Raw genomic sequence first — 26,389 nt, forward strand, 5'->3', positions numbered from 1 at the left:
TCAGCCATTCGGATTATATGCTATTATACAATGACTTTAAACATTATATCGTATTACTTAATGAGTACAACAATATGTTCGAATGTTGGATAAAGTCATATGAATGAAAGTTCACACACTCGATTGCAGCCAACCACATTCTCCGTAGTTTCAACCATATTTAGACATGAGATACTGCTGCCAGGGAATTAAACAATGCATTATCAAGGTTTTTACTCGTAAACGTCTCTCGTGCCGCCGAATCGACAAAACGGTTCGCTATTCCGTGTTTCTCACGTAGATTTAATCTTTCTTTTAATTACCGATCGTTTTCTCGATCCGGCGCGCGTTCTAGAAGAGGTACACCGCTGTACAATACCTATTCTACGATATACCATCAACAAACATTTTATGAAAACGATAGGACAGAAATCCAGAAAGGCAAGAGACTGCTTTTCAAGGAACATTGATCTCAATGGACAGTATCTACTCAGTATAAAAGACAACGAACTGTACAGAAGTATATGGGAACCATTGGGAGAACGATCCTGCGAAGACATCCTTGGACGAGATTTCAGTACATTCACAGTACGTCTTTCTTACCATGTGGGGGTAGAGATAGAACTCCGCGATACGATCACACTGACATATAATAAATACAAAAAAAAGTGCGTGTTGTATGTGCAACGGTGCTCTGACTTAATGCGGTACAATCATTTGCCACAATCAAGCAATTAAGCCAAGACGACAACAACACCGATAATGAAGGAGAATATTCTTTATTGGACGTTTTCGTGTTTGGAGCAGGGATGAAAGAATGCCGGAGACGAGTGGAAGGAAGGAGACAGAAAAAGACAGTGAAATATATATAAATCCCAGCCAATTCGTCGAAGACTATACTTTACACTTGTCTCTTCCTCGCGTTACTAAACTGACGTATAATGTAAAAAGCATCTCCCATAATGTAATTGTCTTTAAATTAATTATTAAGTCAATTATTATGAAAAATTAAAATTAACGAGAGAGGGATAAAAACTGATAGACACATGATGTTCCTTTTTAAGGAAATCTCTCTGATTTTCATACATGGTTTCATAATACTTGATTTCGGCGATAAGTCGAGAAATAAATTGTAATTGAAAAAAGACAGCAAATTGATAAAAATCGGAGGGGAGTGAGAAAAAGCGTGCGACCGCAACCATGTAGTTGCACGAATTCAAATGTATACATTGACTTAATCACACGGTTGAAAATGTGATAATTAATCTGGAAGCGTTTACGATTTTCCGTGTAGAGAGATTGTGATACATGTATAAGGAGTAGAGTACAAGTAAACCAGCAGAAATATTCTCTGTCTATATAATTAATCTATAAGAGAGAGGTGATCCTGCAATAACAATTCTCCGCCTTATATAATATTTTACATAAATTTTCTGAATTATGATTTCTGCATGAATGACAAAGAATAAGCCCACTGGTTGAAGAATGAAAGAAGGTAAAATAAACTCTCGCGTGTACATTGGCAAACGACAACCAGCAAGAACCGAGAGCGCCGTTTTAGTGGTAGAAGAATTGATTTCTTTTTCAGAATTTATTTACTTTATTTAATTATAAATTATTTTACGATATCTCGTTTAATCAGTGTACACGCAATTTCTTACAGGGGCAAAATATAAAACCGATAAGTCAGACAGAGGAAACAGAAATCAATAACAGGAAGAGTCGACAGAAAATGAGAGATAAAGAAAAAGAACAGGAAGAGAAAGAAAAAGAGCGAGAAAGAGAGAGTGAGAGTGAGAGAGAGAAGAGAGAGAATAAGAGAGAGAGAGAGAGAAAGAGAGAGAGAGAGAGAGAGAGAGAGTGTGAGTGTATGTATCAGGAATCTCGCGCTTCCGCTTGTAGAATCGGTCGCCACAGATGGAGTCCACTACTTACGAGCTTCCTTCGGAACTAGAGATCGAGTTGAGACTTCCGGCGGTATCGCTGGCTGCCGATCCTGCCTGTTTGCCGACGTCAAAGCGCTGATACATCGGCATGATCTCCTCGGATCGTTGTATGCTGCTCGGCGTGCTGTTGCGCTTCCGGCTCGCTAAGCCACCAGGGCCGCGTGCCGCGGCGCTTCCACCGCCGATGAACATCCCTCCGCACTCTGCGTTGTAAACCAAACAAGAAATACCGCTAAACTATTGTCTTTCACTAGTACCGCGTGCGCCAGCCAGTAGCGGCAACTCCCTCGTCCAGGATAATCCAAGGGCTGCCGTACGCTCTTTAATTTAGACGTGCGACGGAATCGCAGAACGACAAATGCGCTAAGAACGATCTCAGCATGATTAGATACTCCTCCGACTATCATCCCCTTCTCCCTCCCTCTCTCTCTCTCTCTTTCTCTCCTTCTTTCTCTCTCTCCCTTGCACTCTCTCTTTCTTTCCTTTCTTCCTTTTGTGCAAGCTTTCCACTCTCATGCTCTCTTCTCTTTGCTCTCTCGTTTCTTTCGCTCGAACTCTCCCTGTTCGCTTTCCTCTATCTAATGATCGGCGCAAGATGCAGAGCTGGAATGAGATCTTGTAACTCGAAAAGCACTTTGTATTTTATACAGGTGGGGAAAAACGGTAGGAACGCTGCGTGGATTTATCGGGGTATCGTGAAGATTTGGATGTGAGATGTGACGAGATAATATCGCGCGAGCATTCGCATTTGACACCAAACAGACAACAGATTTAATCACAGTATCCTATGTATGAAATTTCAATGTTCATTGTGTGACGGATAATAACAGCATGATAGCGTTTGCGTGAGTCACAATAGGATGTTCTTTTTTGGGATTAATGGAGACTGAAAAATGCCGGTCCATCGATAAAATAAACATCATTGATGATCCAACAAGAGTTTGTTTGAGTAATCCTGCAATAGACAGCGCAAAAGCATGAATAAAATAAGTGAACCTTCAGCGGTCTATCGCGTGGCATCGCTATACTATTAAACTCACGTAGGCTGCCAAAATAAGAATTAATTCTATAATAACTACTTCATAAAATTACAAGTATGATTTTTTTCTTTCATATGGGATAATGCTGTATGTAGTAACCGTGATTTTAGAAAACAATTGCTCGGTATGTATGTCTATCACTAAATATTTAATAATATTCTCCGGACGCCTTAAGTACGCACAGATAATTATATACAGGCTTTGTACAATTAAAATCTCTTCTCCAAACGTCATGATTTACACAACGGAGCAAAAGTACGATCTACAATTATCAGATCGGTACGTAAGGATTGTCCGGTAATAATATAATAAATGTCGCGGATAGCACATTAAAAAACGGATTTCGTTAATCAGTTGATCGTGGAGCTATCGTAAAACACGCTCGTAAAAGCAACTGCAACGATTTAGGACATCGAGAAGTCAAAAGCCGTGTGAGTAGAGCGCACTCTCACCTGAAGCACGTATCAACAGCGGCTTCTAAGAAATAATAAAAAAATAACTGGTATCAGGTGGCCAACTTACCTCTCGATGCTATCGAGAAATTCAAATTAACCACGCGACGATCTCTAGATTCAAAAGCTGCATGAAACGGAACGGTTATAATGTGACACACGGTGCCGACACTATTCTAGAGTCACGAAAAGGCGCCAGCACAACTATACCTGTGCAACTAGGATTTGAGTTTCCTGATCTGCACGGTTCACGCCATATCACGGCGCGGATATTAATCGGAGATGCAGTGAGCCGCATCTCCGCGTGATGTCAAATAGAACTGCTGACGAAAATTGATACAAAACGGCGAGGTAACAGCCCAGGAAACTCGTGCGTACGTTCCTCTAGAGATAACGTATCAATGCTACGTAGAAATTATAGCTCTCTACGATCTAGAATAACGGAGCGGGAGAGAATCGCCTCGTGACCATTTTGAAGAAACGTGCAGATTCGCAAAATACTTTCTTCGGTCGCGCGTCCAAGCGACGCTCGACGGCGACACAACGAGGATCCATCGTGCGGATCCACTTTGTCGTGCTCGAGTCGCGATCAGCATTTTCTTTTTTCTTTCTTTCTTTTTTCGGGAAAAGAGAGTATTTTCCGACAACAATCACGAGAGACTCGCACGACTCCGACTAAAGCACGGCCTCTAAAGAGTGAAGTGTGTAGTGTGTCACGTTGTTTTGCTGTTAGCATCACGGTGTCAGCGGGTCGAACGACAGCTCTTGTTCTTCCTATCGCAAGATAGTTCCCCTGCAACGTGTACTCACATTTCGTCGAAGGCTTGATCCGATTCACGAGCGAATGAAATCAAAGTACCTGAGAGCGGAACCTCTGTCGAACTGTCCCGCTCACTTTCGCGCAAACGGCAATCTCCGTGCCATCGTCATCATTATACTACATCATCGCTTCCTCCGAGATATGTACGCACGACGTGTTCATATCACGTCGCCAGTCCTCGTGCGGAAATCCGGAAATCGTCGCGCGACCGCGATCATCCCCCTGAAACGGTGATGACGCGGCGACGTGGTCCTTCAGAACCACCGTGACAGACACCCCCGTCGACGGACCGTTGCCGGTCGCTCCCGCGTGATGATGATACGAGGAAAATAAAGCAAAAACAAGAACATGAGAAAGAAAGTGGTGTTCTACTGAGAGATCTTAGTCGGACCTGTCCCCGTCGCCGCTGCCCTCGCCATCGCTGCTCGCAGAACTCGGTTGTCGTCCACTCCTGCCGCCGCCGCCGCTGCCGCCGCCGCCGCCGCCGCCGCCGCCCGTGTCTTCCGGCGGCAGTACCTCCTCGCTCCTGTGAACTGTAAACGACGACTTCCCCTTCTTCCCGAAACCCAGCCGGCGTTTCCGTCCTTCCTCGCCCACGCATGTACCACCAACAGACGCACGTGGTATGTTATGGATTTTGCGTGACGTGATATGGTTTTGTTGTTTCGTGGTGGTTGCAAGTTGCGGTAGCGAGAGCACAGTTGTTGTAGTGAGCGTGGTGTCGATCGATTATCGAATTGATTTTATACAGGCGTATATATTGTTGTAGTTGTTGTTTTCGTTAAATGTTGCGAGAGAGTATTGTGGTATTCAAGTATATATAGATATATATATATTTTAGTTGCGTGAGACAGTGGCGATCGGTCCAGCAAATCGATCGGTGATCCGTGTGGGGTGTTCCGTGAACGCACACGAGCGCGCGGTCGACGATCGGCCGCCGCGATGAGAAATCGTGCAGGTGGGTGCAGATCGATGACGTGAATGACGTCCCCCAGCGTCGAGAGGTGGTTGGTTGGTAGAAGTAAAGTGTGAGTGTGTTCATGTCGAAGAGAGGCGGATAGAGATGAGGAGGGATGGCGGAGAAAACAAGAATACAATTAGAATGTACATACTGCCCCGCTTACTGGGATTTTTTGCTTGTATACGGTATGCTCTTGTTATCGTTATCTCGTCAATAAGATAGACTCGAATTGCAAGTGTCTCGTCGTAAGTGACCAAGAATCGTCAAGTGCGAAGAATAAGGTACAAGAGATAAGGAATTGGTCGATGAATCGGATGTAACACGCTCGCGCGTTGTGCCATTTTTACTTTGTCAAATATCAGATAGAACAATGAGTAGATCTTACGTTCGATGAATTACACCGCACGAAATATCACGTTGTATAATTACGACCAGCGCGTAGCTTTGGACAATCGCGCGCGAACTTGCGACTGCTTCTCGATCATGCATCGGCGATGCTGCTTCTCATTGTTCCTTATTCTTTTTGATCTTATTCTTCATCCGTGTTTTGACCATAAACGTTAATGAATCCAGCTGGAGATTTTTGTATGTTCAAGTGGTGAAATCCGTTTCGGTATATTTTATAAAATTGTATCGACGATACGTTTCAATCACCCCCCAGTTATGCACGTAGCGAGAGCACACCGTTAGAATCTACACACTAACGATGCTAGACTACGCTATCCTAATTAACGATATATCGATGTTCCGAAGAGGACGATTTCCTCTTCACTAAAAAGAGAAGATAAACGCCAGGAATAGAAAACTGTCTAATGTCGCGTGAAATGGTGTCACATAACGACCAAATGATCTAATATCGCGCACCGTGAAACGTTATGTTCGCGCGTATGATCGATCATTATGAAAAGTCGACTAGATATAAACACGTAGAGATTAAACGCAAAAAAGACTTAATTAGAAGTGGCCAGTGTGACAATGTGTTACCTGTCGCGGATAATTGGCTGGTGCTGTTACTCTTCTTGCCCAGGCCCGCTTGATACTGGACCGCGCTTCCGCTGCTGCTGCCGCTTCCGCTTTTACTTCCAGGCGAGCTTTTGCGGCCTCTTCTCGATGTATCGTCGACGTTCAGCGCGAGCGCTGTATCGCTGAAACTACCCGTGTCTGCGAAACAAGGATGTGCACTTGTACGTATGTGTATAAAATCAAATTAGCGTGATCAGAGCGCTAGGTGCAAGAACTGTGCAACGCGTCGTGGCCACGTGTTGTGTGTTTCCAAAATGATTTCTGAAATACCAATCTTGAAAATGATGTTAGAGACAAAAATGCAAAGTGAGTTTGTGTAATAGAAGATATGTGTGGCCTTGTATCATAATCTCAGTCAATTAAATTGTAAATTTTTTAACAGGATTATGAAATGTACTCGGAAGCAATATATATGATCCTTACTTCATTGTTACTTCGTTGAACGTGACAGAACGTGAAGATATTCGTGATTTCGCGAACTCGGGGAGAACTTTCGGAAGAACGTACATTTGCAGTTTACTACTACTAACTACCGCTAAATATGCGACGAGTTCGTGACCGTAAATCCCGATGCAAATTTATGTGTCTTCTCCGCAAAATCTTGTCTTCGCTTTGTCGATTATATATCATGACGTCGTCATAGTAAAATCGATACCAATCGATCCCATGTATGCACGAAAAATTGAAGCAGATAGATACCGAATCGAATTTTTAGTCAGAGTGCGTAGCACACACATGCGATAACGAGAGACTAATTTTGATATTCATAAGAATCGATTTAATTTCAGGCTACGTAAAATAAAACTTGTTGATTAAATAATTAGAATCAAGGAGTGCGATCGCGCTTCCCCTATTTTAAATTTCTGACAAGTGATAGGAAACTCAGCGCAACGTGAAAATAAACTTTTCGCATAAATTCTTGCAATCACTTTCAGTACTCAAACGTTAGATAAATATATATAACTAAATAAAAATCATCATACGCACGTAAAAATGTTCTAGCACGTTTTACAACGTTTATGTTCACCTACAATAATGAAAATAGAAGAAACAAATGACACATTTAATCAGTCATCAACGGAAAAGAACGTGTTACCAATCCGCTTCTCAGTCCTTGCAGAGAAATGAGCTTATCTTAGCCGGCGTAAGCAAGTTCTCTCACCTTTCTCATCTTGGGGCACGTCGGCGTTACTGAGACTCCTGGTAAACTGGTTTCTCTTGTCGTGCCCGTTGTCGGTGACCTGGTGTCTGGACGTCTTCTCGTACGAGCTTGGCTGACTGGTGTACTCGCTGCTTTCGGGCATGGACGAGGAGCGACGATTCCGCGCGTCGTCAGCGGCGCCGCGACGACCGATGGCGCCGGCAGCGGCGGCGGCGACGTTGGTGCGGTCGTGGCCGTCGACGTCGTAGGCGGATTTTTTTCGGGATCGTTGCCGGGACGACGAGGACGACGGCCGTGGCAGGAACGAGGATGCCACGTCGACGACGTTGGCGAGCGGCGATGTTTTCGTGTTTTGTGGGTATTGGTGGTGATGATCGTCGACCCGTGGGTGGTAGTTTTTAGCAGTGTCGGAGGTAGCGGTTTGGGAATCAAAGAGACTTGAATTAGCGTTACCGGGGCGGGGTGCTCGGTTACGGGGCCTACGCGGATCGCACGGGCCAAATCCGCAGTTCTCGCTGCACTGGCTCTCGCTCTCCATCGAGTACTCGTAGTACTCGAGGGTGTCGCTGATCGCCACGTTCCTCTTACTACTTCCCTGCTGATGTTGCGGCCGCTGCTGTTGCTGTTGCTGTTGCTGCTGCTGCTGGCTCGGGTGTCGCTGTAGCTGCTGCTGATGCCGATGCACGAGCTGCTGCGGGCGCTGCCTCTTCTCGAGCATTTCGAGATCCCTAGCCTCCGGACAGCTGCTGTTTCGCCTACGATATCTATGCTTTGCCTCTACCGATGAACGCCGGGTATCGTCACCCCTTCGCGACAGCGACCCCGACCTACCTAATTCCGAAGTTGACAGCGCTAGCTCGCGGCACTCCGGGCAGCTACTTTTACGCCTAGTGCGCGACGCGTGTCGCCCGTCGCGACTCGAAGCACGCTGCGACCCTGACCTAACTAATTCGCGAGTCCCCGGATAACTGCGGTCCTGATATCGATCCTCGTAATCGTATCTTGAGTCTAAGTAGCTACCACGATCTTGTCCCGCGTGAAGGAAGCCCGAAGCTCTAATGCCGTTCGCTCGAGTCCCCGTCACGCCCGACGTACGACGGTAATAATCAGCGCCGACGACCGTCTCCACGGAGCCGAACTCCTCGTCGGACTCCAACACGAAGCTCGAAGTCCTCTCGTCGATGTCCCTATGTCGGAACAGTCCCTCGCGTAAACGCAGATCTCTGCTCTCTGGGCAACTGCTGTTCCGCCTGCGGCGATACATGCGTCTGGTGCGGTCCGCAATCGAGCTCAGATCCTCGTCCGAATGCAGGGTTGGCGTGGACTCCGTACGCTGGATCGTCGATCGCCTGCTCTCCGTCAATCTCGGTTGAACGCCTGGTACCGTGTCTCGGATCTGCGAGCTCTCGTAGCCACCTACGCCTCCCTCTCGACTGTCCCTCCTGCTTCTTCGTCTTCTTCTGCGCGGCATGGAACCGTCCTCATTGGTACCCATAGTGTGCGCAGCCTGATACTCGTAGTCGTCGGAGGGACGATAACTAATGTAATCGCTCGTCGCAAGCTTTCCGTCGTTATCGAACCGTGCGTAACGTTTCCCGCGGGTACGATCCGCGCCGTCGTACTCGCTTTCGTACGCCGATCCGCCGCTTCTCAAAGCTCGTACGCCCTTGTCTCGATAGTCGAATTGCTTCTCCTCGTAATCCTTGTCTCGGTCTATGAATCCTTCATCGTAGTCGGTGTCCCAGCTATCGTAACTCTTGTACCCGTTGTCTCGATAGGAATGACCGGCTGTTCCTCCATGCGACCGTAGGACTTCTTTGACGTCCTTTGATATCCAGTGGTCGATGTCGGAGGCGTCGTGAATCTTCGTGGCGGATCTCGCGAGAATGTTGCGCTCGTAATTCTCGCTGGACGACAGAGCCTCGTCGATGCTGCAGTAGATGTGATGATCGCCGATCGGGTTACAGAGATCGCCCTCCACGTTCTTGGTCCTCTTCTCCGTAGATATGTCTCTGATGTATGATGTGTCGTGATTCAAATAACTCCCGTCCGCGTATTTTCTCTTGCCGGTGTCCTCCTTGTCGAGAATGTTCCTGAGATTGGCGCGGTCGTTATCGCTGAAGAGATCGCTGTCGTGCGCGGGACGCGAACCGTACGCGGATTTATAATCTTTGGCCTCAGCGATTCTGTCGACTGTCGTCTCGATGCTGGACTTGTCGAAGCTTGGCACGTAAATCTCCGTCTCGCCGCAGCTGAGCTCTGAGTCGTATCCGTAAAACGGCTTGTGTTCCGCGTCATCGAGGAGAAAATCGTAATTGGTCTCCTTGCTCGCGAGACTAGGCACTTTGTCGTCACCGTTAGAGTCGAAGTAGGACTTGCTGTGATCGCCCAGCGCTGGTATCTTGTCACCGTATCCGGCGTCGCTGAGAGAGAGATTCCGCTTGAGCTTCCTTCGGGCCGTCCTGAGACTGTCGTCGCTGAATATGTTGCTCGAAATGCTCTCGTACTCGAAACTCTTGGCCCGCCGCGATAGCAGACCGACGCACCCTGGCCTAGTACCGAAACGATCACCGTATGTATCGTGCATCACGTCGCAATCGAAGCTCCTAGCCTTAGCGGATAAGAAAGACCTACGCGGATGCAGACTAGCGTCTATACTCCTAAAATCGAGATGATCAGGGAAATCGGTCGGTCTCGAGACGGTCGGTCGCCCCGTCGTCGTCGTCGTCGTCGTCTTCGTCTTCATCGTCGTCGTCGTCGCTACGGATCTGTCGCTACGTTCGCGCGCTAACGCGTCGGCATCCCCCGCGTGATACAACGCCGAACACCTCGCGCGAAACTTCTCCACAAAACGACCGTTAAAGTCGACACGGACGCAATCCTCAACGTATATCTCTGGTATACAATTCTTAGCACTACCCCCTACGAGCCTTCTCGGCTTGAGTATGTACCCCTCGGAAACGCTGTACTCGCTGGTCTCGGGGCTGCAATATCTCAGCATGTTCTCGTCGACGGTCTGCGATCTCGTGAAGGGCGTACGCATCTTTTTGTACAACGAGCGCACCACTGCGGACTTGCTCCGTACGAGGGGATGTGGGGAGGGATACTTGCTGGGGTTGTTGCTTTGGGGCTTGGTGGGACTGCTGTTGCTCGGACAATGGCATACGCTGCAGGATACCCTAATCTTGTGCCTGCGCCTATTGCGCCTAGAGGGCGGGGGCGTGGGGGATATGACACCGGGTATTAAAACGTTTTTAACTGTCGGTCTGCAAACAATTTTGTTTTCATATAGAGAGTTTTGCGGAAACACTATCAGAGGGTATAGAGGCCCATTCCGCTTTTGTTCTTTCTTTTTATTTTTCTGGTTTTTTTCTTCTCTTTTCTTCTTTCTTTAGCTTCTGCCGAGCGCGTTCGCGATCGATCGAACGCGTATCGTTATCATGAAATCTCAGAACTCGACTCCGTCGATTCGCCGAGAGCAACGGGTTTCGGCATTTCAGAAGAGACACGCGGCAATCGAACGTGCTGCGTAAACACAACTGTCTAACCGTTCGACCAACGCCACGCACCGATCCCTGCTTTCTTAGAATGGGGCACTATTAAATGGACATTGACACACAGGTGCATAGGAAGTGCAATCTAGTCGCTTCGTAGAGAAGCCGGAGAGGAAGGGGTGGGACGGAACGCTCGGAACACAGTCGCGCAAGCAGGATGTGACAAAGTGTGCAACTACGGGACGTCCACTTAGTCGGCAATGTCCATTTAATCCAGGGATTATCCTTGACTCAAGGGATTGTGGCGGTGAGTGTGCTACTAGTCCACCGTGATCGATTCGGATGAATCGACGCGACAAGAATTCGCTTCTAGAAAAGTGCATCCTGATGCTATGGCGGTCGGTATACGTTTGACTCGAGGCCGCGCGACCCCGCACACCCGACGCACAATCCCTCCCTAACGGGGTAACTCTCTTGACTATGGAATCTGCGTTGCTCTGCGCATTGACCTTGCAACGCGAGATCGTTCGCACGGTAGAACAGCTCAGTGATTACGAGGCTGTACTCACATTAGTGTTCTCGATCCACCTGGTCGTTCGGATTGTGTACTAAAGGCACTGCTCGTAACCGAGGCTATGCTCTCCATGTCAGAATCGCCAAAATCACCCACTACGTCTTTGTCGGGACTCAAGCGTCCTTTCTTCGGTCTGTGCAATCTGTGAACGTGCGGCAACGTTAGTGGATCGTGTCCGATCGAAGGGAGATCCGAGTCCGAGAGGCCGCTGTAATGCTTTTCCCAGCCTAGAAATAAATTAATTAGTAATAGCGCAAGAGATAATACGTAGATGGAAAGCCTTTGAAGTGAAAGACTCACCTCCCATGCCTGTGCTTCTGTATATCGACTGCCTGTTTCGATGCCTCATGAATCTCGCACGTTCTTCCAGATCTTGCACGACCCTTTCCTTCAAGGCTGCCGGAATCTGAGGTAGCTGACGTTTCTTTGGCGATCCAGTCGGAGTGGCAGTCGCCGATCTCGAGCCAAATCTAAATAAGTGCACTGATAAGCGTCTCGTTCCGCGCGCTCGCCGCGAATATCAGAAAGTTTCCAGTAATGTTTCGTACCTCGTGTGAACGTATCCGTGCGAATAAGGAATGGATCTGTGCTCGGGTGGAGACAAGGAACGATGACCAGTGGGACTCTGAGACCTTCCGCGATATCTGACACTCGGAGAGTCCATAGGTGCTGCGCTATGAGACCGGTGACCCATCATTCCTCGATGGATGTCATCCTGGAGGTTTAATATTCATTGACGAATATCGACAGACTACTTAATAATGGATATTAATTTGAATGTATTAATAGATTTCCAAATTCATGCGCGTATTTATTGATTTATTCCAAAATAACGTTTCCTGAATTAAAACTTTAATATACCGGATGCTTTTATAACTTTTACAATTTCTCAACGCTTAATTTTTAAACTGCGTGATTGACAGATTAAAATTCTATTAAAGCAACATTAATCCATCAAAGATTAATTTACTAGAATTTTAAAAACTTTAATAGTTTATAACTCAACGATTAATTTGATATTATTGTTCTGAAAAAGATGAAAGTATCGATAGATAAGAGGAAATTGGAATCTAGGGAGACTGTAATACAGATTCAATCAATTCTAGCTAGTTGGAAAGCACTTAATTAATACCATTGTCGAATATTTACCTTACGATATGTCGGATAGCTCGATCCAATAGAAGTAGGTTGGTCGCGGGAGATCATGAGGGCAGCCCTTTTGCGTCCTTGAGGCGACATGTCTCTTCGACTCCGATGCTCCCCGTCGATGCAGAGCTCCCTCTCCGGCGGCGGGCTAGAATAGTGGCTGCTCCAGCGTGCGTTCATTTTTTTTCGTCAATCAGTGAATGCGGCGTGCCTTACAAGTTAAATGAGGCGAGTGCTGTGATCTCGCGCTAATCTTAAAGTGCATGCGGCCAGGATGGTGGAGAAGCGAGAAACGTAAGGCATTTATTAGAATGCTGGAAATAAATGAGGGATGAGCTACGCAGCCACCGCAGGCCAAATAAAACGTCGAAATAAAGTCAACGCGACAAATCCGACAAATGCAAGCTTGCTCCACGAATTTTCGCACGCACTATCTGGCGCATGAGACATCAGCTGCGAGCTCGACCCGATCCCTCAGACTCCGGCAAACTGCGAGTGCATATCTCCTAATTTGGCGCGAAGCGGCTCCAAAATACTCGGCAATGCAGTCGGGTCACTTCGGCGTTAACACGGTGTTCCCGATTGCGGGACTCCTTCCGGTGCCAAGAATCAAAGCTGCGCGGCGAACAGCGGATTGAGTCGCCATAAAGCAAGAATATAAACCAAGGATATGCCGTGGAAGTGAGCGTCGTCCGGTGAGTGCCAAGTCTGCATAAATATTACGCGTCGGAGATCGATCCAAGTGCGAAATGAGTAAGATCCGGCATGATCTTCATTGTGCGCGGCAACGGGAGAACGGAAACGTTTTTCAGACACTTCCGGCAAGTTGGTCCCAAGAAGACTGACCCGAAGTGACCCGCAGTCAAAGCTCCGCGAGAGATTCGATCCACCCCGGCCGATGCGTCGCAATGCACTAAGCATATTCTAAAAGCCATGTCTCGTCGCATCTAAGACTTAACGTACATAATATGCAGGAAGCAATGACAGGATGACAAAGTCTAAAGTGCCTACGTATGGGTGGCGACACGCTAAATTCTTGCGCCCCTGTTATTTCGTCGCTTAATTCGCCGTCCTTCCGCGTCGTTTGTTAACGGAGACGCGAATTTGACAGAGAATTACCCGGATAATTTTAAAGCGAATTTCGAACGTATCATCATCGCGCGTCGTAATAGTTAAAGCGTTCACTGTCTTTATGTGTGGTACCGCGATAGCAAGAGTGGAACGATATCAAAAAGCTGAGTTTGATGCTAGTATTTCACCGACGACGTCCGTATCACGATCATTCGCTTCTCTCGTCGAGGAAGAGATTGGCACTCTCCTCTCGCACTTTAGAAACATGTCCTCATTGATAATCGATTCGACTGTTAATCAAACGTTCCTCATGCTATTACTTTTGCCCGCGTGAAATCGAGTCAACTACGCGACTTGTCGCATTGGACTAAATTGGACTGTTCTACGCGCAACATTGTTATCCTAGTGGTGAAGATGCAAGACGTGTGACTGCGTGATTCGTGAAGGAGGAGAGAATAGAAATTGTAATGGCCGTACCGCTTATAATTTGACGGCATATTATGAAACCTAAAAAATAAATAACAAAGCACACGATTAAAATCAAAACCAATGAGCGGGCGCGGCCGCGGCCAACGCGTCATAATCTACTATCTTATATTTTTCGATAAGTAGTACTCTAACGCGAGATATTTTACATGTAACATTTTACATCTACTTATTTAAGAAGCATCGTTCATCAGCAATAATTTTTATCATCAATGCGCGCCAGAAGAAATAAAATATAACGTACACAATTACAGAGGTAGATTTTTCCACAGTAATTTTGTATATATTCTTTTTGATTGGAAGAGCTGCTTGTTTTTGGTCATTAAATAGAATATAAATTCAACGTTCATGTATAAATTTGACGAAGATACTTGATCAAAATGCATCATTCATCGCATCCCTGCCGGCTTGGTCTAACGAGGGCGGAGTTAGCGTAACCGGCGAAACCCTTTCGAATAATCTGATTAAATGATATTACAGATTGTTAAATATGTGGCGGGATGTCCGGCCGTTCTCGAAGTACATCGGAATGTTTCAATTATTCGGAGCAGGCTTTTGCAGGCCGATACGCGTTAGCGATAGAAGCGCTCGCGTTTGCAGATCGAAGCTGTTCGGTATAAAAGAAGTGCAGAGCGATGCCGGATAATATCTCGGCTTATCCCCGTCGCTGCCACTCCACCTGCCGAGCCTATTGAAGATAGCCTAGATACGTTTTCACTCAATCCGCTGCATTGATTCGATTTATCACGTATCGTATCGGTGGAAAATTTATAGACAAGTCACTCTCTCAAAGCAAGAATTGCGCGCGCGAGCGCATGCAGTTAAGATGTTTAAATCGATACTCCAAGAAATTTTCTTGCCAAATATTTATGAAATGAATAAATTGTTTTCATGTAATTTCGCGTAAAAAACTTTATTACTATGAACAATTGACATTTTGGATAATTATATTTTTTTCTCATTCTCTTTTGACGCGAACTATCATTTTCTTCGTTTGCAAATGAGAGAACAAAGGCTCGAAAGCTTCGGCCAGAAACCATTTTGTACTCACGAGTAACGATCGGACATCATCGCTGGAATATTAATATGGATACGAGTTTAGGGCTGACTTCCGGAGCTAGCGATGGTCGCGAGCCAACTGCTATGTCAATTGGCTTGTTGCCCAGTTTTATAACATGGCTCTTGCCCTCTCTCTTTTTTTTCGTGCCCCTTCCCGTTCCATTCCTGTCTTTTTTTCAAACTTCAGCTCGCAATCATTTATTTTATATAGTATATTTGTATTTATGGCTATCCCACCTCTGTTTGGCTCACGTTTTAGTCGTACGAGAAAGGGAGAAAATCAAATCTTATCTCCGCGACCGGACCTGAGCTCTCAAATCATTTTTAGGAGTTAACATAAAGGAACAAATTACATCTTGTGTGTGCATACATAAAGCATTACTTAAATAAACTATCAGGCAATTGTTATTGGTATAATACTAAAAATGACAAACAAAGTTCATAGGAATTACTTGTTAATTACAATAACATTATTAGTTATGAATAGTGTAAGCAAAACTAAAATGGCAAACAACTGACAAAAAGAAATCGAAATAATTCGGTAAAAAAAAAGTTAATAAAACTTTATTCGTAGATGCAAGAGTCGCGCGGAGTTTTCTTTTCCAATCATGTAGTAGATCGCATCGATGTTTGTACGTTTGTTATTCGATTATGCGTAACTTTGTTCACAGCAGAAGGGAATTAACAACGAGGGGAATCCCGGCGGGAAAACATTTCACACCGTACACCGAATCCCGGATAAACGTGACTTCCCGACGTTATTGACGATAAAGCTGCAAGCTACACACGGAACACGAGTGTAACTGTTACGGCAATAGTTACGACAGTGGTTACGAGTGCCGCAAACAGCATCTCAAGTCAGGGGCTGGAAGAGGGGGTGGGAAAGGGCAGCAACGCTGTCGGGGATTAGTGACGCGATTCCCACTGGTCAAGTATGCCGGTCAAGTAGTTGCACTTGGACTACTGACCTTATTGATTCTCAATAATGAAGTGGCAATTTATTTGTGTTAACCTGGGCATCCTTTGTTTCTCGCCAAAAGTATCTCGACATCACTTTCTTGTGTTCTCCCTCTCTTTTGCGGTGTTCACGATCGTCGCGTTTCTCGAACACGGAAAGACCGACTCGGGCCGGTTGCCCGACTTTTTCCTGACGACTTTTTCTTTCGCTTTTCGTCGCACCGAGATTTTCACGTGTATTACAGAGATCTAAAAGATGGTCTTACCTAGAGGAACTGCCGATACTACTTATGCTGGCACCGTCGGCTGTTCTTCTTTGTTCTCTCGACACGTCACAGTCCGTGGCGTCGCACTCCGAGGTGTCGGAGTCACTCAATCGCGAGGTGGTCGACGGTGGACTGAGATGACAATCTATCATGTCATCATCCTGGTAATGCCTGCAGAGTGGAAAGCAGCGTTAACGTGAGACAAGTCGTGATATTGACGTAACTGATAATTAAGCTCTCACACCACGATCATTAATTACATACTACATATATATGTATATTAAATATAATTTGCGAAACGTATGCAGATTGTGTTAAAGCTTATGTTAAATATTTTTTTAATGGAATTTTCGACAGTGCGAGATATAATGCGGAAACATTGTCAAACATTCCGCAAGAGATTCGTATCGACGCGAGGTATTTATTTGATCGCTTTTAGCATTGGCATTGGAACTACTAGCATCCGCGAGAGCGATTCATACCTGACATGCCGGTGTTCTCCGTGAACGGTCAGAGGATGCCATTCTGGTTCCTCGTCTAAAGGACATACTGCCAATTCCAGGACAACCTCGCCGAGAAAATCGTTCGCCTCGTACCTCGCGTAGTCCCACACCGTAATCTCCAGCGCCCTTTTCCTCAGTTCCGTACGTCTGATTCCATGATAAAGGAAAGACTGATTCCATCGAGGATCGTTTGTATTCGCCACGGTTCTCGTACGCTGTTTCGACTTTTCGCTGTAACAATAATTTGAAAGAATGTACCTATTTTAAGAACCTTCGGAGAAGCGATCAATAATCAAATTGAAATAAACTGAACCGCAGTTGTCGCTGTTAAAAAATTGCGATGAAACCTACAGCAAAAAACTCGACATATTTAACAGATTAGAAAACGATTGAATAAAGCATCTTCAAGCGAAACTGCGCGAAACAGTTTATTATAATAAAAAATTGCATAAAGAGTTGAATATAAAACGTTGTATCATTTCGAAATATATGCTTGTGAGAACGTTTCTGTCTAAATTTTTATTGACATTATTATTTCGCAAAGCGCAAACTCTTATTTCAGTATAAAGCTACCTTTTACAATATCCCATACATATTCACCATCAGATGACGTTAACATTATCATCGCAAACGAATATCAGATCGACCTACACGTATTCATGTCTCTAAAAAAATCTTAAACAATGCTGATCTTTTCTGTTCTTCCTGTCAGAGTTTAACCAGAGCTCAGAGCTTTGTTCCTCAAGTTTGAGTCACGACTGAACAGATTCGTATTACTGAGCACTTTGTCACTTACCTTCTGTCAGGAAGCAGGTACATCTTGGCGTAGGGGTTCCTGAGCTCGCCGTTGCTCTTCGGTGTGAGACCCGAGGCGCCGACTATCGTCACGATCAGTCCCGCGACCGAATCATAGCCCAGCTTCACCTGGATGCTACCGCCCACGTTCGCGTTTCCGGTCGGGTGCCGGGAATGCCGACCTCGTCCCTGGGCGTGCAGGTCCGGCGAGCCGGGCGACGTCACTAAAACCGAGGGTTTCTCGCGCCTCGTGTCGTACAAGTCTGCAAGTGATCATGCAACATCGACTAGGATGTAACACGTTTGCGTAGCCGCGATGCTCGAAGCGATTCGCGACGGGAGGGGACACAGGGCGAATAACATGAGACATGAAGAGTTGAAACTAAAATCGACAGCAAAGGGAAGGGATCAGGGTGGTTCAACAAGCGGATAAATAAACTTTCTCATGCTCGTATCGCGCTAACACACTCATTGCCCCATTCGCTTGGCATCTCGCATTAAGTATGCTTATTGGTGAACACGTCGATATCGTGGATACCCCAACGACAGAGAAGCTCGGAACGTCCAGAAAACATTCAAAGTGTTCGCGACGGATTATCGTTTAGAGGTTTATCGCCTATTTTAGAGGCGCGTCTCGCGTGATGTTGACCTGGTACTTCAGCAAAATTATAGACGTGGAAATCAAGTTCTCTCTATCTCGCAGCGTCATCGAACCCCGAGGGATGTTGCAGAATCGATAAGATATTTCTGAACAGTTCTGGGAACACCCACGCCTTCCGAAGAAGCGGCATCTACATGCACGGGTTCTCACAATCACGGAAATCCGTCACAACGAGCGTGAAGGGGGTTGTTACGATAACGATATTAGATCGATATATATATATATATATATATATATATATATATATATATGTAGACAGTGGACAGTAAGCGTATACAGAGTTATGCTTGTTAATATACACAAGATACTCGGATTTTGTTAAGTAAAGTTACGTAGAAGAGCATGATATGAGGGACTCGATATCGATACCTCCTTACGCATGTACATGTAACGTAGTTGTTGCTCCCATAAAACTACACCTATACAACGGTGCTCTTTAGCGGGGGGTGCATCTGCGCTAAGATCTACGTCTATGTCGAACATCGATGATACGCTTAAGACAAAGTAGGTAAATTAATTTTCGCTGCTCCGCCATGTATATCTTGCCGTAGCATCGAAATTTTTTATTTCAGGAGCACCGTTTGTTGAGATTCGTAAGAAATCTAACAAAACGGCCACCAATAACAGAGACCAAAATACTAACGACATAGGAAAGAGACACCGATCAAATCTAAATAATTGAAAAGAAGTTTTCTAAGGCCTACCCCATAGAATAGATTTCTTAAGACCTGGAATGCGAAAAATCATACAATCTGTAACAATAGCATTGCTTGTCATATGCCTGATGTGTGTTTGTACAGGTAATGGAACGCAAGTAATGAAAAACGTGACGCGCCTCGTAATCTTGCTCCATTTTGGAAGATTACGCTTAATGGATTTAATTGATATCGATAAATGTTCCATTGAATCGGGATAATTAATTCTCCATCCGCAGCAAGGCTCATCAGAATTTTATCCGATTAAATTGTCGCCGATGTTACGTGCGTACCATTTTTTTCTCGATGTCGAATTCGTATCTTTTTCGTTATCTTACGCATTTAGATGTGCACGTATTAAATCTCAAGCAAAGATCACGTAGAAAAACGTACGGATTAAAATATATTAATTTTCAAAAATAATGAAAACTTAAACACTTTTCAAACATTTCAAACTCTTGAATAATTCGTTTGGCAAATATTAGCAACATATTTTCCTAACGTTCCGTTTTGTAACTCTTTTTGCTATGACAAAATTTGCATTGTGTGAAAAGTGAACTCTGATACTTTAAACAATCTATCCTATCGTTCTAATAATTAACCACTATCAATACACTGATGAGATTCACTTTTCACAGCGCACAGTATTTCTTAAGATAATGTCTAGCACGTCTAAACTCATGCACGGCTATCGTAGGATTAAGTCAGTGACAAAGCGTACTTGAAAGTTGCACGAAAGAAGTTTCGAGTTTCAATTAACGAGTGTCGAACGTAAAATAATCTAAATCACGATCGTTTGGTCACACAGAGACGAGAATCAAGTCGGTGGAATGGTCGGAAACGGAACGTGCTGAGTGCATAGTCACCTTTGTGATGCGGTTGCTGAGGTCCGGAGATGGTCTCGTGTTTCTGTCTCCACTGACTCTGTGCGACGATTCTCCTCGATGCTATGGGCGTCGACGGACCCGGTCCTGCAGGCAACATGCCCGTCGACAACTTCCTCTCAACTACGAGCTCGATTTGCGGCTCCTCCCTCGACTCGGCAATGATGTCGTAAACTTCCCGGAAGCTCTTGCCCTGAAGGGATCTCCCGTTCCACTCGATCACTTCGTCACCTGAAACAGCCGCAGGGGATACCCGAGAGATCGTCGAGTGTCCGATCCGTTCTTATGGATACAGTCAGGACAACGGAAATGGCTCGCGCGTGATTATTACGGACATCAAGCGCTTTTCAAGGCGTCAAAAGCGTCAAAGTCAAGAGAGCGCGAATCGTCACGACTGGCTTATTGTCGAAGTGATCAGACGCGAGGCTTTCATTAAGGGGGGAGCCTGCTTTAGAACGTTGAAAATAAGGTATAATTTTACGAATTTTTTTGGAGAAACTATACAGCGGATCATTATAAAACTTTGATGCATTTATTAGTACATGTTTAAAGATAAAAAAATTATTTTTTTATTTGAATATATCGCCTGTAGAGGTCGTCCTGGAGGCATCTTAGTGCAGCCGGCATTGTAAATTGTTGAGCATTCTCCTGCCTCCAAATTTCATCCAAACTGAAAAATTGAAATATTTTCTCGTTATTTATGAATTCCCATCGTCGATGAACCTTTAATATTCATAAAAACATTAAGTTAAACAATTATTTTTGCATGAAAAAGTTCAACAACTTTGCCTAAAAATCGTACTTTTGTGTTCTAAGCTCCACCATTTTGGCACTTTTCAACTTTTTTCTTCTCTCTTTGGTTCATCGACGATGGGAATTCATAAATAACGAGAACATATTTCAATTTTTCAGTTTAGACGAAATTTGGAGGCAGGAATGCTCACCAATTTGCAATGCCGGCGACGCGGCTGCACTAAGATTTCTCCAGGACGACCTCTACAAGCGATATATTCAAATAAAAAAATAATTTTTTTATCTTTAAACATGTACTAATAAATGCATCAAAGTTTTATAATGATCCGCTGTATAGTTTCTCCAAAAACAATTCGTAAAATATACCTTATTTTCAGCGTTCTAAAGCAGGCTCCCCCCTTAATGTACGCGATGATTCTCTGTTATACGCCGTGATCAAATGCAACGGATATTGAAGATGTTGAATTGATATTGAAGATACGCGGTCATTTCTTCCGGCTGCGATAAATTTTCGTGAGGGTTTTCCCGTTCGCTTCTACTATCCGGTTTCACAACGTGATCGTCACATAAATTTCGTACTTTGCGCTCATCCGCGATGCATTATAATTTCCGTAAATGACGCGCGCGACTTGTGTGCTCCGACAATTTTCTGATCCGCTTGATTCGAACTTTGTAATCCTCTTACCGGGTCTAAGTTGACCTTCTATGTCCGCCGTGCTACCCCTTTTCACCTTCTCGATCACAGCGCCCATGGAACCGTCCTCCAGCAGCTTGCCACCGACAACTTTCAGTCCGAGTATACTACTACTGCTTCCGGAGCCGGCCGATTTTCGCAAAACCATGTGGCCGATGAGCTTCTGACCGTTTTCGCTCATTTGCCAGGATAATGGATGCTACGGAGCGCGGATAAGAATAATTCTTTTACTGATAACGGGCATTATATGTGAAAGCATATGGAACATACGTCCGAATTCTGGATCCTAAATCTGTCCTCTGTTTCCTTGATTACGTTTTAATAATAAAAGAGGCTAAATTGTTTACCGCGATATTGGCTAATAACGTATAATTAACCTCGTTATTTTCGATTAAATTTTTAAATGCTCTAAAAATGTGTTATTTGTATGAAAATCACCTCGTCAGTTTCCAGTATTCTGGCGTATTTCCTTCATTGATCTATTTATCTAGATATAACTATAACACCTTGCGCAGGACGGACTACGAAAAAACATGAGCATCTCAAAATGTCGCAAATGTATATTTTCTAAACTGGCGAAAGAGATTTGAGAGGATACGCAGATCAAGAAGATGTAATTTGGAGCAATTCTGATTAACTATCTTCGAAATAATTAGGTATGCGATCTTATGTTTCTCGAAGCCTGCCAGTATCCTCCCAACGAGAAATACTATCTACACGATCAGCGTATCTAAGCATATCGGAAAATGTTCGGGCGGAGAATGGAGCTGACAGTTACAGAACAGCAAGCAATGCGCGTTGTTTTAACATGTAATATGTATAAGAGCGAATGGTAGCCACTACTACATGCGATACATGCGATAATTAGCAAATATTACGATAAACACAGGATTAATTCCATACTGCACACATCGCGCACCTGTCGAACAAGTGTCCGAAGGCGAATTCAGGTAAAGAGGTACGTGTACACGGGCATGCAAATAACTGCGTGATCGTCAATATATGCGTAATATTGCGAATAGAGATTCTGAGCGTGATGTATTTTTATTTGAGAACGACACGATTCGCCAGGTGGATCCACTTTAGAGAGAGAGGATCGCCTCTCTGTCCGGTTCCTGTCTCATCGAACGAAGTTATTCGTTCACTGATGTGTGATCCGCAAGAAAAGTTCGGCGTCTTATAAAACGAAATTTCGGACTTCCGTCCATAATTGTATTGTTGTTAATCTTTAACGACGATTTTAACAGTCTGCGCATTGATCCTATTCTGACATAATACTGATACTAGAAAATTGCAAAACTTCACCGATATGATCGATCATGTACCGCATCTAAAAGCGCATAAATAAAAAAAATGTTTTAATAATCCATTTCTGCTTTTACGCCAGTGAAATAGTTGCGATAGCGATAGAAGTCTCACAAAAATTCGGCAGAACCGAATGTCAAACGGCAATTATACTATTCTTTGTTCGCGATTAAACGCACAAGCCGTATTCTTTTACTACTGTACAACTAATTGCTTGAAATCGTAATCGAAGGGATATCATAAAGATCCTTTGCTCGAAAAACTGATCGCGGACAAATAACGAGGTCGTCAAGTCCCGTTGGTTGCGATATCCTTTGGCCGCGTTCCAATTCGATTAATTATGAAACAGGTACATTTCTCTCTCTCTCTCTCTCTCTCTCTCTTGAACCTGGCAACTCCAGCGGTCTATTTAATTGGATCGTCGATGCCCCACGAAATCACGGGTCGAGTTTTCTAGATTACCAGGATACACAGTTGACAAAGGAACAATTTCTCTCGCGATGCACTTTTATCGTACAAGAACGCGCCTGCCGGAACGCGACGCGATTATCGATCGGTCGCAATCGCGCGAATTAATTCCCGCATCCCAGTTGAATTTCCGTGCCATCCTTCCCAATTTGCCCGGCAAAGTCGGCGAAAAAGTACCGTGTTCGAAGCTATTTGGTTTCCTACATTTTTACTTCCATGCGCATCGCAATCACAGGCCGCGCTTTATCCCACGAAAGTAAACGCAAACGCGAGGCAAACGTGACTCGGTCGGGAGAATAACAGCGAGGCGGATTGATCTCGATCGAGTTGCTTTAAGAGACACGTGAGTCGTTGCTAGATAAATTACCCGATTGCCGACCGTTTACTCGAAGAATTTAATCTTCGTTATTTGCTTCGTATAATTGAACCGCGACCCCTCCCTCAGTTACCTGTTTCTCTCGTATATCGAACGATGAGTCGCGCACACAATATTGCCTAGCGGAGCATAAACTACACGAAAACGCTCAAATCGCCAGTCGCTGGAGTCGCGATCGTAAAATCTACTTTCCGGATATTCGACAATCGCTTAACGTGAGGCGCTTACGTGATCTTCTTAACGTTCCTCGATGATTCACTCTCAAAACAGTATAAATATTATCGTTGATGATTGCGAGGATAAAATGTACAATTATAATTAATACGGATTGATGAAACCATTGCAAACGTCGATCGATGCTAATTCCGACGAAAATAGGCATCCAATCAAATGATTCTCATTTCTCTGATAGTATTCGTAGCCAATTATTATATAATTTGAATCCGATTCAGATACCGCTGGAAGCATCCTAATTGGTATCTTTAACCGAAGGATGTACAATAAGCTACAATCAAACTGTAATCGATCATCAAATTGCTGATCAGCAAATTGGCAAATGCATCTAAAAAGAGAAAATATCGGAGAAATAATACTTGAATGGAAAATATATTTCAACAGCTTTGACATATTTTATTGAAAGTACGTTTACGTCATTGTGTTACTAGCTTGCTTGTAACTAGTGGAGCTCGACTTGTGAATTTCAACGCAATCTATAAAGTAATGAGAAAGCTTCTTTTCATATCGACTTTTATTATTTATAAAGTCTATATTTACTTCTTTGTTCAGAGTATTCTATATCCAAGAAGCTGCGACTCAGACAGATTATTATACTGGGATAAAAATAGCAAAATAATTCTTATAATAGTTCTTAATTTCAAAATGTGTATTCTCGTTATTTCCAGGAAAATTTAGCAGCCGAATATTGTATCGATTATCTGCAACTTTTTACATTATTTTATATAACTTACGAAAAGTTAACCGGACATCCGCGCTTTGACTTGAGAGTGGCGTAAAAGAGAAATGAACGTCAGAAATGATATTCATTGTTTAAAAGTACATAAATTATCCTTTCGCTACTAAATCTACGTCACTGCGAAATACTCGAAGAGAATTACGGTGGATTTTAGTCGGAAGAGACACAATGAGATGGATCGAGAAAAGCCTGACGTAAGAGAATTGTAATAGACGTTTCTCTACTTAAAACTGAAGTCACGAAGTACTGTGAGCAGCAAAGTAATCTTCTTCGCTAATTTCGTTAATATCTACACTTAAGAGTAGCAACAAAAAATTAATAATGTTCCGTAAATTCAGTTTTTGATGAATATCCGAATGAATTTACACACATTAACGCTGTAAATCGTACAAGAAAAGCCGTTGTAAACCACACGAACAAACCTCGCGAGGACAAAAACGAACACAAGCACACAAGCCTTCAAGCACGAAGTTTAGAATTAATCGAGCAAAAGAGGTTCTTTTCTGTCGATTGGGAAGAAGAAAAAGAAAAATCAAACGTCCAAGCATAATTTTGTCGCGCGGTGTTGTGTTTCATCCCTCTCGATCACAGGTCGTTGATCGATTGTCAGAGCGATTCCAGGCGATCGATCGCGCGACCCTCACCCACCCGTGAAACTTTCACCCTCCTGGCACACACACCGTAATCCGTGAGAGTAACCAATTGCGCAAAGCGCTGCAGGCTAATTACATCAATCGGTAAGCCATCTCCTGAAATGTGCCATCGCTACGCTATTGAAGAGAAAAGCGAGAAAGAAAGCAACCGTATTCCACTTTGGACGACGTGTTCTCCGCTCTGGATGAGCCGCGATTATATTATACCGCATCCAAAATAGCGCGCACGCGGCAGAGAGTGATCCGATACGTCATCGCGAGATGAAGCATTACATCGACCATCGCGAAGCGATCGCGTGACGGAAAAAGGGAAAAAGCGCTGCTGCCCGAAAACCCCTTTTACTCGATCCACCGGCGAACTCGATTCGATCCTAAACTCCGTCTATCCTCCCGTGTGTGAGTGAGGGATGGGACCCTGCCTTCTACTCCACCGCCACGATAATCACGGATCGGCTCCGTTCTACTCGCTACAACTCGTGAAGCTGAAGGTTTCTCTAGCGTCTCCCGAGCCGGCTGAACGTTACCCGCTCGTGACACGGCTCGTGCCCGTACCTTGGGCAGATCGCCCCTGTTGCTGTCTTCACTGCTCGTGAAGGTGCTAGAGGTGTCTATCCCGGAGTCTTTGGTCGCGCTGTCTTGGCTACCTTGTCGATCGGCCTCCCAAGACCATTCCTCCTGAGAGCCGCCAACATTGGTCCCACCGTCAAAACGCACTGTCTTTTTCCCCCTTCTCTCCGTGAACCTGATGGACACGCCACATACACAGAGACACGAGGGCGATGGATGCTTGGTGCGTGTGCGCGCTGTCGTGATTTTATCCGGAACCGAATGATCGACCGACTCGAAGAGTGATCTCGATGATCATACGTGCCCGCTCGCGAGTGCTGTAGTTTTATCTTACGTTTCGCCCTCAGACGATCGCTTCTCGCTCAATCTTTTTTGGATGGGGTTCGTTGGTCAAGAATTCGTTCTCGATATAAATATCGTTCAAATATAAGCTCAAGTGGATTTCAATTTTCTTCATGATTTCATTGCTAGAACAAAAACCAGGACAAAAACAAGAAATACGTGTGTCTTAAATAAGCGATTATTACATTAATTCGAGTTTAAGTAAATTGAGATGCAGTATGTGCACATATTTATTATGTTTGCATATGTGGGGCATATATAAGGAGAGATTTCTTGTAAAATAA

The 26,389-nt window shown here is 44.6% G+C and overlaps 1 protein-coding gene across 12 annotated transcripts in view; it reads right to left on the reverse strand.

The window, feature by feature from the left end:
- LOC105288159 (regulating synaptic membrane exocytosis protein 2) overlaps nucleotides 1–26,389 on the reverse strand; it is a 61,529-nt gene that overhangs the window by 9,025 nt on the left and 26,115 nt on the right. For 3 of the 12 annotated variants that reach the window (XR_003407248.1, XM_026973687.1, XM_026973680.1), the window contains exons 7-21: nucleotides 25,749–25,938; nucleotides 21,413–21,620; nucleotides 19,957–20,205; nucleotides 19,100–19,123; nucleotides 17,736–17,997; nucleotides 16,919–17,170; nucleotides 16,437–16,607; nucleotides 14,146–14,175; nucleotides 12,601–12,757; nucleotides 12,000–12,166; nucleotides 11,752–11,921; nucleotides 11,447–11,678; nucleotides 7,384–9,935; nucleotides 6,183–6,359; nucleotides 1,915–2,128 (exon numbers count right to left, since the gene is read on the reverse strand). Coding sequence is in view for 11 of the 12 variants with exons in the window: in XM_026973687.1 (XP_026829488.1) it covers nucleotides 1,915–2,128; nucleotides 6,183–6,359; nucleotides 7,384–9,935; nucleotides 11,447–11,678; nucleotides 11,752–11,921; nucleotides 12,000–12,166; nucleotides 12,601–12,757; nucleotides 14,146–14,175; nucleotides 16,437–16,607; nucleotides 16,919–17,170; nucleotides 17,736–17,997; nucleotides 19,100–19,123; nucleotides 19,957–20,205; nucleotides 21,413–21,620; nucleotides 25,749–25,938 (5,055 nt within the window). In the remaining variant the exon portion in view is untranslated. The remainder of the gene's footprint in view (nucleotides 1–1,914; nucleotides 2,129–6,182; nucleotides 6,360–7,383; nucleotides 9,936–11,446; nucleotides 11,679–11,751; nucleotides 11,922–11,999; nucleotides 12,167–12,600; nucleotides 12,758–14,145; nucleotides 14,176–16,436; nucleotides 16,608–16,918; nucleotides 17,171–17,735; nucleotides 17,998–19,099; nucleotides 19,124–19,956; nucleotides 20,206–21,412; nucleotides 21,621–25,748; nucleotides 25,939–26,389) is intronic. The other 9 variants (XM_026973684.1, XM_026973681.1, XM_026973686.1 and 6 more) reach the window with 9 other exon arrangements.

The sequence above is a fragment of the Ooceraea biroi genome, chromosome 11 (genome assembly GCF_003672135.1).
Source record: "Ooceraea biroi isolate clonal line C1 chromosome 11, Obir_v5.4, whole genome shotgun sequence".
Lineage (NCBI taxonomy): Eukaryota > Metazoa > Arthropoda > Insecta > Hymenoptera > Formicidae > Ooceraea > Ooceraea biroi.